The sequence below is a fragment of the Dasypus novemcinctus genome, chromosome 8 (genome assembly GCF_030445035.2).
Source record: "Dasypus novemcinctus isolate mDasNov1 chromosome 8, mDasNov1.1.hap2, whole genome shotgun sequence".
NCBI lineage: Eukaryota > Metazoa > Chordata > Mammalia > Cingulata > Dasypodidae > Dasypus > Dasypus novemcinctus.
In genome coordinates this window covers 115,208,608-115,224,872 of record NC_080680.1, presented here as the reverse complement: position 1 = coordinate 115,224,872, position 16,265 = coordinate 115,208,608, and the positions used below count along the sequence as shown (strand labels likewise).

Here is a 16,265-nt window from a genome sequence, read left to right as displayed (position 1 = left end):
CAATCCTCTGCATTTCTACATAAGGTTAGGCTGCCATGGGGGCTTCTGGGATCCAGTTGAGATAACTTACTTTTGTATTACCTCTACAAATCAGGATGGTATGTTCCTCTACAGACTTGGTGGAATGTTTTCTATGTGTTTTCTTCTGTCATCACCCCCAAATGCTACTACCCAACTATGAGAAGTAGTATGATGCTTTTAAATCTCACAATTGATAGTAATTATTTATCTTAAAATCTTAGTTTAAAACAATGCTAGTAACCAAGGCTATTAATTTCCATTAAAAAGTTAAAGTGATTAATCAATAAAGCCATTGTTCATAGGTAAGTGCTTAGAGATATTAGAAGGGTTTTCTTTGATTTTAAATTTTGCCACAAACCAAATACAAATGTTTGCTGTATTGTAGATATTTTTTGTTTTGTATTTTTTTTTTCTGGTTTTCCGGATCATTCAGTGATGAATTGTTTACCATATGGAACTCAACAATTTTTTTTTTTTAAGTCTTAGATAGACTTTTATAAAAGGCTAGATTTCACTTTAAATTTGAGTCTATCTCACGTAGATAGTAGTGATAGTAGATATGTAGTGAATTTTTATTATTTTTCATTTCAACTAATGAAACTTTAATTACAGTAAATGTCATATTTAGAAATGTATCTTCCAACTGATTAAAAATTCCTTTCATTGAAAGTGTGCTTTTTTTAAAATTTAGATGACTATTAGATATTTTGTATACAAGATTAATTTTTTTCTTTTTTTAAATCAGGTTTATTGAGATATAATTTATGGTGGTGTGCCTAATCGAGACAGAGAACATACCCAGCACCCTAGAAAATTCCTTCATGCCCCTTTGCAGTAAGCCTATCCAATAATTCCAGTCCCTGGCAATTGCTGATCAATTTTTAGTCCCTATAGATTTCCTTTAACCAGAATGTCATACAGATGGGGTCATATGGAATGTATCCTTTTGGTTCTGTAGCATAATGCATTTGAAATTTATCCATGTGGTTGCATTTATCAGTTGTCCCTTTTTATTGCTCTATTTCACGTACATATGTTAATATGCACAGATACCACAGTTTATTCATCCATTTACAAGTTGAAGGACACTTGGGTTATTCCCAACATCTGGCAATTATGAATAAAGTCACTATAAACATTTGTAATGGGTTTTTGTGTGAATGTATGTTTTCATTTCCCTTGGATAAATATACCTAAAGGTGGGATTGCTAGGTCATACAGAAAGTATATATTTAACTTTATTAAAAAAATACCAAAATGTTTGCAAAGTGGCTGTACCATTTTGCATTCCTATCAACAGTATATGAATTTATTATATCTTGCCATTACTTGGTATTGTCCAATTTACTTGTTGTTAAGCCATTTTAATAGGTGTGTAGTGGTATTTCATTGTGGTTTTAATTTGCATTTTCCTGAATATGATGTTGAGTATCTTTTCAAGTGTTAATGTGCCATTCATATAATTTCTTTGGTGCAGTGTCTATTAAAATCTTTTTTTAACTGGGTTGTTTGTTTTCTTATTATTGAGTTTTATGAGTTCTTTCTATATTAGGAATATGAGAATTTTAAGACGAATGTTTTACAGGTATTTTCTTCCAGTCTATACCTTGTTTCTTTTTCTGAATAGTGTCTTTCAAAAAGAAGTTTATCATTTCAATGATATCCAATTTTTTTTTTCAATGGATCATTCTTTGTCTAACTTGAAGTAACAAATATCTTCACCTGTTTTTGGACATTCCAGTGTTAGGTTTTACATTTATGTCTGTGACCCATTTTGAGTTAATTTTTGTATAAATTTTCTATATGGTATGAGCTGAGGTTCATTTTTTTGCATATGGATATCCAGCTGTTCCAGTATCATTTATTGAAAAGACTGACCTTTCTCCATGGGTCTCCTTGTTGCATCATCTTATTGTGTCAGCTTGCCATGCCAGCCCATTGCGCCAACTTGCTGTCTCACTCATCTTCTTTAGGAGGCACCGGGAATGGAACCCGGGGCCTCCCATGTGGTGTGGGCAGGTGCCCAAGTGCTTGAGCCACATCCACTTCACCCACAATTTCATATTTTAATTCTCTTGACTATTCTAAAACAATTATTTTTCATTTTCTTGAATTGTAGAACTTTTATGTTCATAAACAAAGCATTTGTATCTTTTATAAACTCATTCACATTTATTATAATTAGTAGAATACGGCAAGTTTGGCTGGATGCTGTTGTGCTCTTTTCTAAGAGCCCTTCTTAAAGATTTCAAGAGGCTTTATTGTGGGGAAGAAATGACAATTGCAATGGATTTTTTTTTTCTTTTTTTTAATTGCAGAAGTGTTTTAATAACAAGATAATCATCACATCATTTTTTTTTTCTGGTAGCTTAAGATTCCTGTGGTCTTGGGCCAGAGCCTCTTTATCAAGACCTTAAACAGTAATCAGGATAAGGAGGTGGTTCTTTGCACACTTCCCTTGGTTATGAAGTTTAGGCGCAGTAGTGATAGAGTCTTTTGGTTAGATTGGATCTTCTGTTTCTACAGCCCTAAATCCCCTTTCCTGTGTGTAGCTCCAGTGAGTTTTGCTACCACGGAGAATTCTTTTGGCCTCTGTAGTTCTAAAGTAATCTGAGTTAGCCATTGCACTTACCCTCAACTCAAATATGAAGGCTATTTGTTTGGAACTTGTTAATGTGAACATATGTGACATTCTGCCTATGAAATAGAAATTTAAGGATCACTGAAATTCTAATTTGATTTAAAGTCTGACTGAAGTTTTGTTTTGTCTTTTCTTAGGTTTGGTGTGGTGGACTTTCTTTGAATACTGGGATGCAAGTTCCAAGTGCTGTGAGAACACTTCAGAAAACTGAAAATGGATTAACTGGTTCAGCTAGTAGTCTGAACAATGCTACCCAGTAATATCTACTAAGAATATGTTTAGCCCCATTTTGATTGGGAGGCTTTTTCTGTGCAATTAGTAATCACAGAAATTTATGAGTGGTGGAAATCAACATTGCTACTTTCTGCTTTAAGGCCTGGAATCTCTTAGCATTAAGCATTCAGTATGAAGCCTTCACAAGAGCCTTCACAGTGCAATTTCATAGAAGCAAGAAACTGATGTTTTGAAGAGTAAATGGGGAAAAGGCAGTATTTCATTCTTATATAGAAACTCCTCGTGCTTCTTGGATTACTTTGGCTTTTCCAATATGTTCAATTACACATGGTAACCCTAGGGCCTGTAGTAGAAAGATTTTAAAGCCTTGCCTTTTATCCCTCTATACTTCTGTTTCATCACTACCTATTATTTAGTTCTTACACAGAAACTTTAAAATATACAGTCCTCTCAAGTTTTCAGAAATCCTTGAAAGTTTTAAAAAATGGAGACCAAAAAGAAAAAGAAAACAAGACCATTGGTTGGAGATGCTAGAAGGATTTTCTTACAATGGCTTGTGTTATGTTTTGCTTAATTATCTTTTATCACTAGATTGTATATCAATTCTCTTTTCCAAAATGTTTCTCTTGTAGGTATAATTCAAAAAAGTAGATAAGAGTTTCTAGACATCATATTTAAAAACACCCAGATTTCAGTTTTGTGCCTTTTGCACTAACACAATGATAAAGGGATATTCTTTCCATGTTGTCATATTTAATTAAGCTACTTTTCATTCAGTCACTTTGGATGATGGGTCAGATTTTTTAAAGCCTTTTATTTTCTGATTTTGTTGTCTAGTTTAATCTTGCCTTTAATAGTTATCTTTGGTAAAATTTCCATTCGAATTTTGTAATAACTGATTACAATTATACTGCTCTTTAACATTTCTTATAGGAATGGAAGTTTATTAAAGTTAGACAGAAGGGTAGAAAAACCTACACTATTCAGCTTTTATCAAAGAAGAGTATAAGTATTCTTTAGTGAAGTAATTTCTTATGTTGTTTTTTTTAAATAAGAATGGAATGGTTTAAAAACTGTTTTGGGAAAAAAATCAATATATCACTGACTGAATTATCACCTGAGTTTTTCAAGCATAACCATTCAGAGGTTATTTTTCTCTCAGTCCTTTTGCTACATTCATTATGTTTTTTAAAAGGAGGTAATTCTTCCAATAATTGACATAATCTTTTCCAAACTTAGGGAAAATTTATTAAACAATGAGCAAAACCTGTAGTTATTGAGAATAAATAACATATCTTTTCTTTAAAAGTGGATCAAATTTGAGCCAAACTAAAAAACTGTAATTGCAGTGTTCAGGAATTCCTTGGGCATTTTAAAGAGATGTAAATTTGTGTTTTCCTTAATTTTTAAAACTTTTCATCTTTCTTGTTGACTTTCATTTTCATTTTAAATATCTTGTGCTATAATACCCTTCTCCCATGAAGTGACATTTGAGTTGCTTTCTATAGAAAATCCTGTGGAATAGTAATTTTTCCTCTCAATATTTACTGCTTAATGATAAGATGTTTTGTTTCATAGGTAAAACAAATCTAAATAAGGAATTTTATTTGAATTGGGGTATTATTTTCCCAGAAGACATTCATATCTGCACCATTAATGTTTGTTATTTTATTGATAACTTTAAAGACTTTCAAGTTTAGAGAATAAAATGTCAATAGATATTCTTTTGATACTCAAAACATATAATTTTGTTTTTTGTTCCTCAGAGAGAATAAAAGCAGTTTTCTTATGTTCTGATCCCTTTATAGGGGTTATTCCAGGCCCTAAGGAAATAGGAGATTATAATCCCTTTTCATAGACTCAAACCTTAAAGTAGTAAGTTAGTGGTTGGCGCTTTATGTGAACAGCTTCACACTGTATTTTAATAAAAATGACACAGAAAAAGCCAGAGGATCTATTATAAAATTTTTTACTATTATGTCTTATATATTATTATTGTATCCTCTGATTAATTCAGTGCCTTCTTCCTCTAAGCATGCTCTTTCTCCATATCCCCATGTAGTGTTGATATTTAAACCAGAAAGCATAGTTACGTTGGTGAGGACCTTCTGTTACAGGGGGAAGGAGAAAAGGAAATATTAATAAAGGGCTGGAGGAGTACATACATTTCTTTCCTGTGCTTGTGCCATCATTTGAGACCCTACATATAGGATTTACTTATATTCATTTGGAATGTATTAATTTCACTTGGGAGGCTTAATTTCTCAGAGGTTTATAGTGATAAATATAAATTAAATCCAGAGTCCAAGTTCTCATCACATGTAATACTTGATATTAAATTATAATATTATTACTTCAAAATAAGAATCTAAAGTTTTCCTCTTACATGCTTCTTAAAGGTCTCTAAAATTAAAGACTAGAATGTGCATTTTTTTTGGCTTAAGTTTGTTGTTATGTAGTTAAAGAGAGTTTGCCACCCTTATTTTCAAACTAGAAAATAATCAACAGTAGTGCCTATTTAGAGTCTCAAAATAAGGGGTTCATATTAACTTCATGATAATACATAACATTCACATTGACTTTTGAATTAAATTAAAAAATACTGAGCTCCTTTGCTGAATTTAATACATTGTGGAAAGTTGTTCTACCCTTTCAAACATTCTGTTGCTTTATTTATTCTCATTTTGACATATCAAACATGATTGTTTTCTATAAAGGAAATACATGAGAGGTTAACTAATGGATGTATCACAGGTGCAAAAAAACTTTTATAAAAACATGCATTTAGTATTGCATTTCTCTTTTAACAGCTGAATTTCAAACGAGTTTTAATAACTGGATAAAGAAATGAAGGAGCTGTCTTAAGCACTTTAGAAGAAGATTTTTAAAAATGATTCATTTTGGTTCTTTGAGCTGACCATGTCACATAAGTTTTTAACTTTTGGTAAATATGTATATACCAAGCATTTCATAACTGAATGCATATGTTAATATACAGCAATCCTTTGTGTGTTCCAGGTGTAGGTAAACAAATTGAAGATATTAGGGATGTGCCTGTCAACACATGGGTTTTAATGGAATCTGTACCATTTTGACAAACTGCAAACTTCTGTTTGTATAGCTGGACATGGCCTACTTTATACTGCAAAAAGTAATTTTTCCCCATGTTATCTAAAGAGATATATTGGCTTGCTTTTACTCATTTATGAAATTAAAGCATGAACAATATCAGGTGTAATTTCATTTTTCTGTTACTGAGCCTTGGCGGTATAAGTAATCAAAGTAAATATTTATATTAAAATTTCTTAATTAGGGTAAGACATCTATTTCAAGACTTACCTAGAATGATCAGTTTTTCTCTACATGCTTTTTCCTCTGGAAACAATTAGAAAACAATATATATGGAATAGGATTATTTCAAAGAGTAGTAATTGTAGAGGATGACAGTGTAGGCTTCCTATAAAATATGTGATGCCAGGCTAAAAAATTATGGATTTTTTTTCAGATCATCAAATATATTTAATTTTTTAAAAACATGTAATTCGATCAGTGTTCACTCACTGGCTAATTTATACAACAAATAATTCAGTGTCTGCAATACAGCAGTCATAATTTGATTACTTTGGTTTTAATTTTTCTAAAACTTATGAAATTTACTGTGCATAAAATTTCACTGTTGAGTGGTGTGACAAAGTTTGCCTCTTAAAAATGTTTTATTGAATCAAAGTTTAAAAGGTAAATTTGTTATAGTTTTAACTACATATAATGTGGTTCACTTTTATACTGTTACATAAAATGGATTTGAAAAAATTTTTTCCTTGAGTTTATGTTTACACTGGAAGTATTCTTTTAGTGGAGTATATAGTCGGTATAAATTAACTCAGCACCCAGGCAACCATAAAGTTATTTCAGTTATATATTTCATAAAACTGACACTGGAGCATTATAAGAGATCATGGATGTTTTCTTAATCATCACAGAAAGATTACCTCATGTTCAGTATGGTTTTAATTTGGTTTGTATCTTACAGTATTAACATTCTGCAAATATCTGAGATCTTGAAGTCACACAGGATAACTTTTTTACCTGGAATATTTGATTAACCTAAATACTCTAAGCATTTTGAGTAAGTTGGCCTTTAAATGAAGAACATTTAGTATATATTGTTTTCATTGAAAAGATTACTGTCAGACATGTCAGATATAGGTTAGTATTGGCTTATAAATATTAGATTGGTGCAAAAGTAATTGTGGTTTTGCATTTTGACATATGCTGTTTGATACTGGAATACATTCTTAAATAAATGTGGTTATGTTATACATCATTTTAATGTGCATTTCTTTGCTTTTTTTGCTAATGACTTAAACTGTTTGCTGTTTATTTTATGTTTATTTTAGATTTTGGAGATTATTTTAGACATAAAGCAAATTTGAATGATTTTCTTATTTGAGTTCAAAATGGGTTGTAAAGCAGCTCACAACATCAGCACCGCATTTGGCCCAGGAACTGCTAATGAACAAGCAGTGCGGTGGTGGTTCAAGCAGTTTTGCAAAGGAGACAAGAGCCTTGAAGACGAGGAGTGTAGTGGCCGGCCATTGGAAGTTGACAACAACCATTTGAGAGCAATCATTGAAGCTAATCCTCTTGAACTACACAAGAAGTTGCCGAAGAACTCAACATCTACCATTCTACGGTCATTCAGCATTTGAAGCAAATTGGAAAGGTGAAAAAGCTCGACAAGTGGGTGCCTCAAGGGATGATCGAAAATTTTAAAAATCGTCATTTTAAAGTCATTTTCTCTTATTCTATGCAACAACAATGAACCATTTCTTGATCCGATTGCGACGTGTGACAAAAAGTGGATTTTATACAACTGGCGCTCAGTGGTTGGACCACAGAAGGAGCTCCGAAGTACTTCCCAAAGCCATACTTGCACAAAAAAAGGCCATGGTCACTGTTTGGTGGTCTGCTGCTGGTCTGATCCACTACAGCTTTTTGAATCCTGGTGAAACCATTACATCTGAGAAGTATGCTCAGCAAATTGATGAGATGCACCGAAAACTGCAATGCCTGCAGCCGCTATTGGTCAACAGAAAGGGTCCAGTTCTTCTCCACGACAGCACCACAACCAACGCTTCACAAGGTGAACGAATTGGGCTATGAAGTTTTGGCTCATCCACCATATTCATCTGACCCCTCGCCAGCTGGGTACCACTTCTTCAAGCATCTCTACAACTTTTTGCAGGGAAAATGCTTTCACAGCCAGCAGGAGGCAGAAAATACTTTCCAAGATTCATCAAATCCTGAAGAATAGATTTTTACACTACTGTAATAAGCAAACTCATGTCTTGTTGGCAAAAATGTGTTGCTTGTAATAGTCTTATTTTGATTGATAAATTAAGATGTGTTTGAGCCTAGTATAATGATTTAAAATTCATGGTCCAAAAACGCATTTCCTTTTGCACCAGCCTAATATGCCAGAAGTAGCCAGCATAGTTTATTCCTCAGACTTTCTAACTATTAAACTAACACAGTATTTATTATTTCTGAAGGAATAAGGTACTGGCTTTGGATTTGTAGTCAGTGGAGCTATATTAGTTTAATATGCTTAAACTAATAGTTTATGTTCTCTTACTGGTACCTGTTCAATATAAGTGGGCTCTTGGAAATGCAGAAGAGGATTTCACAGTAGGGAGGGCGGAAGGTAGGTGAATGTCTTTTCTTTGGCTTGGAGTTTAAGTTTGGGCCATGTTTAAAGTTAAGTCAAATTTTAAGTGTTTGGTGGTAAAAGGCATTTTTATTAGTCCTGGAACTTTTTGGAGTGCTTAAGGGCTATGAGAATGCATAAAAAATTTCCAGTATTTCTAAGGTACCAAAGCAGTGAGTCTAATTTACCTTTTAAGGGAGACTCTTTAACATCAAATTTCTAACTAGTTCATGCTATAAAATATATATTAGCTAAAGTTTTGGAGTAATTTATATGAAAAACCACTCGTTTTTTTAAGGATTTTAAAATGATATAAAAAAGTTTTGGCTTCATTTAAAATTAGCTCTACCATATACTAGATTTATGACCTCTACTTAAATCATTTGTCTTCTTTGGACCTCCATTGCCTTATCTCTAAAATAACTGTATCTTGTTCAGCCTACCTCGTACAGGGCTGTTGTGAGGATCAAAATGAAATGTAGTATGAAATTGCTTCAAAAACAGTACAGTGCTATATAAGATTTTTTTAGTTTATAATGGATTTAAGTGTTCGGATGCTTCTAGATGGCATTTATGTTAATAAACCATGCACTTAAAAGTGGTGTCCCCTGGTAATGCTATTTAAAGAAAAAAAAGAAAAATTGTGAAAGGCTTAGGTAAAACAATTAAGAAAAAGAAGGAAAAAAGACAAAATGCCCTGAACATTCATTAAGTTTGTGCATGACCTGTGGCTTTTTTGTATATTCTCATCTAGCCTGTTTCACTGTATCAAAACTTTTTAGAGCTGTGAAATTTCTCCTACAACATTACTGTCATTGTAGAATAGGCATATAAATAAACGAATTAAGCTATTTCTCATTGCATCTGCACTTTCAATTTAGGACTGCTCAGTGCCACATGCAAAGACAGAATTTGGCCTAAATGAGTCTTTCCAAACAACTAAATGCTCCAGCGATTTGTTGCCATTGGATCCATTCATGATGTAAAATGTCCTGATCTGAACGGCTGACAACTTCATTGCATTGTCACTAAAAAAAAAAAAAAATTTCAAAACCTTGTTAACAGGACATCATTTAGTATCTCTCCTGACATACCTGTGCTTTAAGATTGGATTTATTAGTGGTTTACAGGTTATCTCAATCTACAAGTTATTTGGTATGTTTATTATTTAGTCCTAGTTTTGCTTTGCAGTTCTGGTTTTAAAAAAATTATAATTCCTCAGGTTTAATCTTTAAGTTTTGGAAGAACATTAATGAACTACTTATGATGTACTCAGTGCTGGGAAAAAAAAGTATTTTAATATTGCCTCGTTTTCCTTACAAACAAGACAAAGCCTTTTAAATGTTTTTTTTTTAAGTTAAAAAAAATAGGGTGTTCAGAGTAGAATAACTTGTATCTTGAAATGATTGTATGTTCTATATATTATGAGTCAGTAAAGTTTTGTAAAAAGCACCTGGAATGTGTCATCTGAAAATTAAAAATTTTTTTCTGCTTTCTTTTGCTTCATTACTTGAATTTATTAGTTTTATTGAATATGTGCTGTTGTGCATGAAAAAATTAAAAAGTCCTGTCCCTTTTCCCCAAAAGTTTATACTTTAGAGCTATTAGAATTTTATGTTCTATATGTGTTCTATCCAGTGTGGTTGCCACTAGCCATGGGCAGCTATTGAGCACGTATGAGTAATATATCACTTTTTGGCCTTTTGGCTGAGATCAAGTGTAAATGTGGGTAGTGTGACTACAGAACTGAATTTTTAAACTCATTTCCATTTAAAAAGCCACATGTTACTAATAGCTGTTGCTCTGGACAGTGCATCTATAGATGGAAGATAAAGCATGCTATAACTTATTTAAAACTACAATATAAACCAGGAACATAAGTTTCTGTCTTTGGAGCTTGTCATGATATTGGTTTACATTTTGGTTAGACAGTAACTAAATCAGAACTAGGACCCAAGCGTTTTTAAAATTTGTATTTCAACTTGAATTTTTATCTCCAATTTAGGAGATAAAAAGAAAACCTAATCATGACTAGGCAAGATTTTATGCTACTAAAATCATTTTCACCAAGAGAAGAATGACTGGATAGATTTGAGTTATAGGGAGAGGAGTATGACAAAGATCTTGAGAAACTATTGCCCTATTTAGGAGATGGAGTGTAAATGGGTACAGCATTTCTCGAGAATAATTTAGCAATATCAATAGTTTAAGAATATATACCCTTGAGGGAAACGGACTTTGGCCCAATGGTTAGGGCGTCGAGGCCCGCGGTTCAAGCCCCGGGCCTCCTTGACCCGTGTGGAGCTGGCCCATGCGCAGTGCTGATGCGCGCAAGGAGTGCCGCGCCACGCAGGGTGTCCCCCGCGTAGAGGAGCCCCACGCGCAAGGAGTGCACCCATAAGGAGAGCCGCCCAGCGCGAAGGAGGGAGCAGCCTGCCCAGGAATGGCGCCGCCCACACTTCCCGTGCCGCTGCCGACAACAGAAGCGGACAAAGAAACAAGAAACAAGACGCAGCAAAAAGACACAGAAAACAGACAACCGGGGGAGGGGAGGGGAAATAAATAAATAAATAAATAAATCTTTAAAAAAAAAAAAAAAAGAATATATACCCTTGAAAACTTAAGTCCATTCTAGGTATTTCACTTACATATGTACTTAGAAATAAGCCATTATTCATTGCAACATTGTTTATGACGGCAGAATACAAGCCTCATAATTGTTAATTGGGGAGAGGCAAATCTGGATGGCCTTGGAGGTAAATTTCCCCTTTTTTGGCAGCAAGGCAAAGAATTGGCCTACCAGGAATAAATTCTCTCAATGAAAGAATGGACTGTCCCATTTCTGAAGGTTCCTCTTTTCAAACTTTCAGTATATGAAATGGAAAAAGCAAGTTGTGCAATAGTAGATACAGTATGATGCCATCGATGTGTGTGTGCATGCACACTTAGACTTGGGCAAGAGGGGTCCCTGCCCTGACCTCTACTCTGCCTCTCCCCATGGAATGAAAAATTCAAAGGGCCAGGGGATTGTGCCTATTTGGAATCATATTCCTCTACCCCCTTCTAGAGTATGCATCAAACAGCCAGGACTTCAGAGGTCCAAGGCTGGCCAGACCAAAGCTTGCTTCCAGAACATGTACAGGCCTCTTCCCCAAGTCCACCCTGAAGAAAGACTATTACAGGTGTACATGCCCCTCTACTCTAGGAATAGCAGTTTGGAGGGAGTGTGGATGGAGCTCAGATTTGCAGACTGGGGTGCCTGCATGCATGCATGCCAGTACCCCTGGGCCAAAATGAAGCTAGAAGTGAAAAGAGATGGGAGGAGTGTATGACAAGCTTACACAGTTCTCTTCAGGCGTCACTCCCAGCACATGGCTCTGAGGAGTTCCCAATTTGAACCTAGCTTTCTGTTCTAAGAAGAAATATCTGTTAAGGTTGAAGGACATAGCATTTTATTTAACGGTTAGCTCTTAAACTGTTTAGATACTTAAAATATGTCAAGGTTGGCCTCCATTTGTACTCTTGTCCAGGCCCCATAAATGTTAGGGGTGAGCCAGCCTTCTGGTATGCTTGAGAATGACTGCTTCCACTAGTTGGATGTTTACTTCAAGTGATTAGTTTCTTTCCCAACCTGTTTATGTCAATGGCAGTCGTGATTTTGTAAATTAAAAGTTATATAAATAAATGAAATGTGAGTATGAAAAGTTTCTTATAAGAAAAGTAGGGATAACTTTATAGGTGAAGAGCTAAAAAAAGTTGCTGACAGGGAAGTGGATGTGGCTCAAGCAAAATTGGGCTCCCGTCTACAATATAGGAGGTCCAGGGTTCAATACCCAGGGCGTCCTGGTGAAAGCAAGCTGGCCCGCGTGGAGTGTTGGTTGGTGTGGAGAGCTGGCACAGTAAGATGATGCAACAGAGAGACACAGAGGAGAGAATAAGAGATGCAGCAGATCAGGGAGCTGAGGCAGAGCAAGGGCATGATCGCCTCTCACTCCAGAAGGTCCCAGGATCGGTTCCTAGAGCGGCCCAATGAGTATACAAGCAGACACAGAACACAAAGCAAATGGACAGAGAGCAGACAATGGGCAGTGGGGGGTGGTGGTGGTAAATTTTAATAGTTGCTGACAAATTAGCTGAGTCCAAGATAACTGTAAATGAGGACTGAAAAAGAAAATCTAGGACTCTCAATTCAGGTTTTTTCACTTCCTGATCCAATTTTAAGAAACAAACTAGAAAGTATAAATGCTTTATGTCTGCTTTATGAGAGAAAAACAAACTCCAATCACTTGATCCATACTGAAAAAGACCTTGACACAAATCAACAAATCAAAAGATGAGCCAGTGTAATCCTTTTTTTTCCACTGCCTTTCTCTATTTTTTTTTTTTAAGATTTATTTATTTCTCTCCCCTTCCCACCACCCCCCCACCCCAGTTGTCTATTCTCTGTGTCTATTTGCTGCGTTGTCTTTGTCTGCTTCTGTTGTCAGCGGCATGGGAATCTGTGTTTCTTTTCGTTGCCATCTTGTTTTGTCAGCTCTCCGTGTGTGTGGCGCCATTCCTGGGCAGGCTACACTTTTTTTTGCGCTGGGTGGCTCTCCTTACAGGGGGCACTCCTTGTGCGTGGGGCTCCCCTACGCGGGGGACACCCCTGCCTGGCAGGGCACTCCTTGCGCATATCAGCACTGTGCGTGGGCCAGCTCCACACGGGTCAAGGAGGCCCGGGGTTTGAACCAGGGACCTCCCATGTGGTAGACGGACGCCCTAACCACTGGGCCAAGTCCGCCGCCCCCCTCTATTTTTTTTTAAACTTTAGATTTATGCAGAACAAATGTACTTGAAAAGTATTTGCTTCTAAAGAACCTAATATTTTTCCCTTGTTACTTTTTATTAAGACAATTTTCAAAAATACAGAAAAGTAGAGAGGCTGCTAAAATGAACACCTATATGCTTATTGGACTTATCAATTGTTAAAACATTTGTATCATCTAGTTTTTAAAAGGCTTTTTCATTTCACCAATAATCATTGCATTATGCATCACTACTGACTTTTTAAAAAACACACATTCCATTAACATTCCTAGCAAAATCAGCTGTAATTCCTTAGTATCATCTAATGCTTGGTTGCATACTAAAATTTCAATAGCCTCAAAGATGTCTTTATGATTGATTTGTTCAAATAAGGATTAATATAAGGCTCATGCATTCCATTTGGTTGTTCTGTCTCTTAAGTCTTTTGTAGTCGACTTTTTGTTTTTTAGGAGGTACCAGGGATTGAACCAGGGACCTCATACATGGGAAGCAGGCACTCAACCTCTTGAGCTACCTCTACTCCCCCGTAGTAGACTTTTTCAAATGCCTTTGATTCGTTAGAAAACCTGGAGCATTTGTCTTGTTGAATATTCCACGTTCTGAATTTAGCTGATTGCTTTCTCATGGTGTCCTTTAACTTGCTTCCCTACACCCTATATTGGATCTAGAGTTTGGATTAAATTCCCTTTAAATTTTTAGGCACAATCCTTCACAGTACTGTGTATTTTCTATTGCATTACATCAGGATGTACTTAATGTCTGGATGTCCCATGCTTAATGATACTAAGATTGATCTGTGGGTACAGGTGATGCCTCCATTATAAAGTTCCCCGCGTCTTTTACCTTAACAATTTTAGCATCAGCTGGTGATTGTTACCCTTTCTACTGTTTCATTAAGAGCTGCAAAATGGTGATTGTTCTGTCATTCTGATTTATTAACGAGAATTCAAATTAGCATTTTGGTTACTCTAAATACAGTTCACACAAGAAAGGCTTCGTAAATGCTTGATGTTTTCCCTTTATCACAGTTCGGGACAATGAGTAGGTGTCCTGGAAACCTTCAGTCATGACCAGTGAGTTTTATTTTTAAAGAACCATTACGAACTCAAGAATTTTTATATATTTGATGTGTTTCAATTAATAGCAGTCATTCATTTTGATGTTCAAATTTTCTCATCTCAGGTCCTTCAAGTAGCACTTGTGTCCAGTGGCCCCATTAATCTTTGGTAACTTTAATTCTTCTCTGGTGTTACCAACTTTTAAAATTAAAGCCTACCAACTAATGGCTTTGAACACATCGGATAAGAGACTTTTCCACAATAAGTTTGTATGCACACAGAAAATTTCTGAACAGAGTAACATGAAACAGGAGTGAATCTCTGGATAGGAAGAAACTTGACACTTTTACTTTTCATTTTGTACATTTCCTTCCTATATTGATAGAATTTTAAAAACAAAGTTTAAGAAACAACTCCGTTATATAAGGAGATATTTTCATTTTTACTATAAGTTGATAACAGTAATTTTTTGTAGAATGAACTTATTACAGTAATTTTGGTGCTTTACAGTTTTCAAAAATTCGTACCAAAATTCTTTCACATTTCAACCCCGCGAATTATACTCTTAAAAGTTAAAAAGCCAGGTCCAGAGTTGTATCTATATTTCCAGCCCTTACCTGGAGTATAACTCTCCGCTGAAGCTTGGGTATCATGCAGGTGCCTCAACCTCATCAGTAATACCTAATGCGGCTATTTCCTCCACCAAAATTGGTCCAACTCCATCCCCATCTCAACTGATGGCACCCAAACCAGGATTTAGGGAGTTACCCTGAACCCTCTCTGCATAGAAAATGCACTTTAAAAAAAAATCATTCATTGTTGACCTGAAATTCACATTTACGTGGCGTCCTGTATTTTATCCCGCAAACTCACACTCTGGGAAAAAGCGCAGCTGGAACCTCTCCATTTCATCCTCCGCGGTGAGTTTTCTTTCTAAAATCTGAGATCGAGTAGGCTGCTGTAACTGTTACTACCCAAGAGAAGAAAAAGGTTTTCGATAAACAGTTAGATCCAAGAGCAAGGACGTGTCCACTACTCAGTAAACCTGTCTGTGAAGAGTCAGGGACAGGCAGAAACCGAGATTAGGACAGTGAGAACTTCCCGACACTTAGACCCTGGCGTCCGCCGCCCCGCGCTTGACGGCCCCTTTTGCAGCGGCCGTTGTGCGTGCCGTAAAGCGGATTGTCACCGCTGCTGTTGCGCGAGGTGAGGCGCGACTAACTCTGATCTATTGCTGGGCTTGGGATGGCACTGCGCCGAGTCATTGTGGACGGGTGGCCCCAGCCAGGTATTCCTGGTGACCCGGATACCTTCACCAGGCATCTCTCGGCATTCTGGGCACCTGCTCTCCCCGCGGCGGGAGGTGACCGAGGCGGGCCACAGACTGAGCGGTCCCCGAGCAGGTTGCTTCTCACCGAGTCCGTTCACGAGCATCTCGTGGTAGACGTCCACTCGGCGGGTCCTCCCTCCTGGGAGCGTCCGCAGGTAAAATCTCCATCCAGCAGGCAAGATGCTTGTTGGAGCTGGAGTGGGGTAGTGGCGTTTGAATGGGGTCACGAGAGGGGTCTTGGATTTGCTCCAGAATCTGTTGGGAGAACAGATTCCGGTTACCGGACCAATGTGTGCAAAGATAAGACGTGTGAAAGAGCCTTTCATGTTTATGCAGCACTGCATGCATGTTAGAGTAATGGCGAGAGGATTGGGTGCCCGGGGAAGGAAAGGCAAGGCCAGGAATGTCGTGGGAGCTAACGCTGGGTTCCAACTGTGAAGGATCTGGATGTCCTGTGGAGGGCGG

General features: G+C 36.4%; 2 protein-coding genes across 12 annotated transcripts in view; both read left to right on the top strand.

The window, feature by feature from the left end:
* Positions 1–9,244, top strand: part of FSD1L (fibronectin type III and SPRY domain containing 1 like) — a 73,161-nt gene extending 63,917 nt beyond the window's left edge. For all 3 annotated transcript variants that reach the window (XM_004462341.5, XM_004462340.5, XM_058302581.2), the window contains one exon: positions 2,800–9,244. In XM_004462341.5, the coding sequence (XP_004462398.1) occupies positions 2,800–2,922 (123 nt within the window). In that variant the 3' untranslated portion in view covers positions 2,923–9,244. The remainder of the gene's footprint in view (positions 1–2,799) is intronic.
* Positions 9,245–15,614: 6,370 nt separating this feature from the next.
* Positions 15,615–16,265, top strand: part of FKTN (fukutin) — a 75,398-nt gene continuing 74,747 nt past the window's right edge. Inside the window, exon 1 of one of the 9 annotated variants that reach the window (XM_004462345.5) lies at positions 15,615–15,676. The gene's annotated coding sequence lies outside the window, so the exon portion shown is untranslated. Of the gene's footprint in view, positions 15,956–16,265 lie in introns of all 9 variants that reach the window. The other 8 variants (XM_004462344.5, XM_004462343.5, XM_058302579.2 and 5 more) reach the window with 8 other exon arrangements.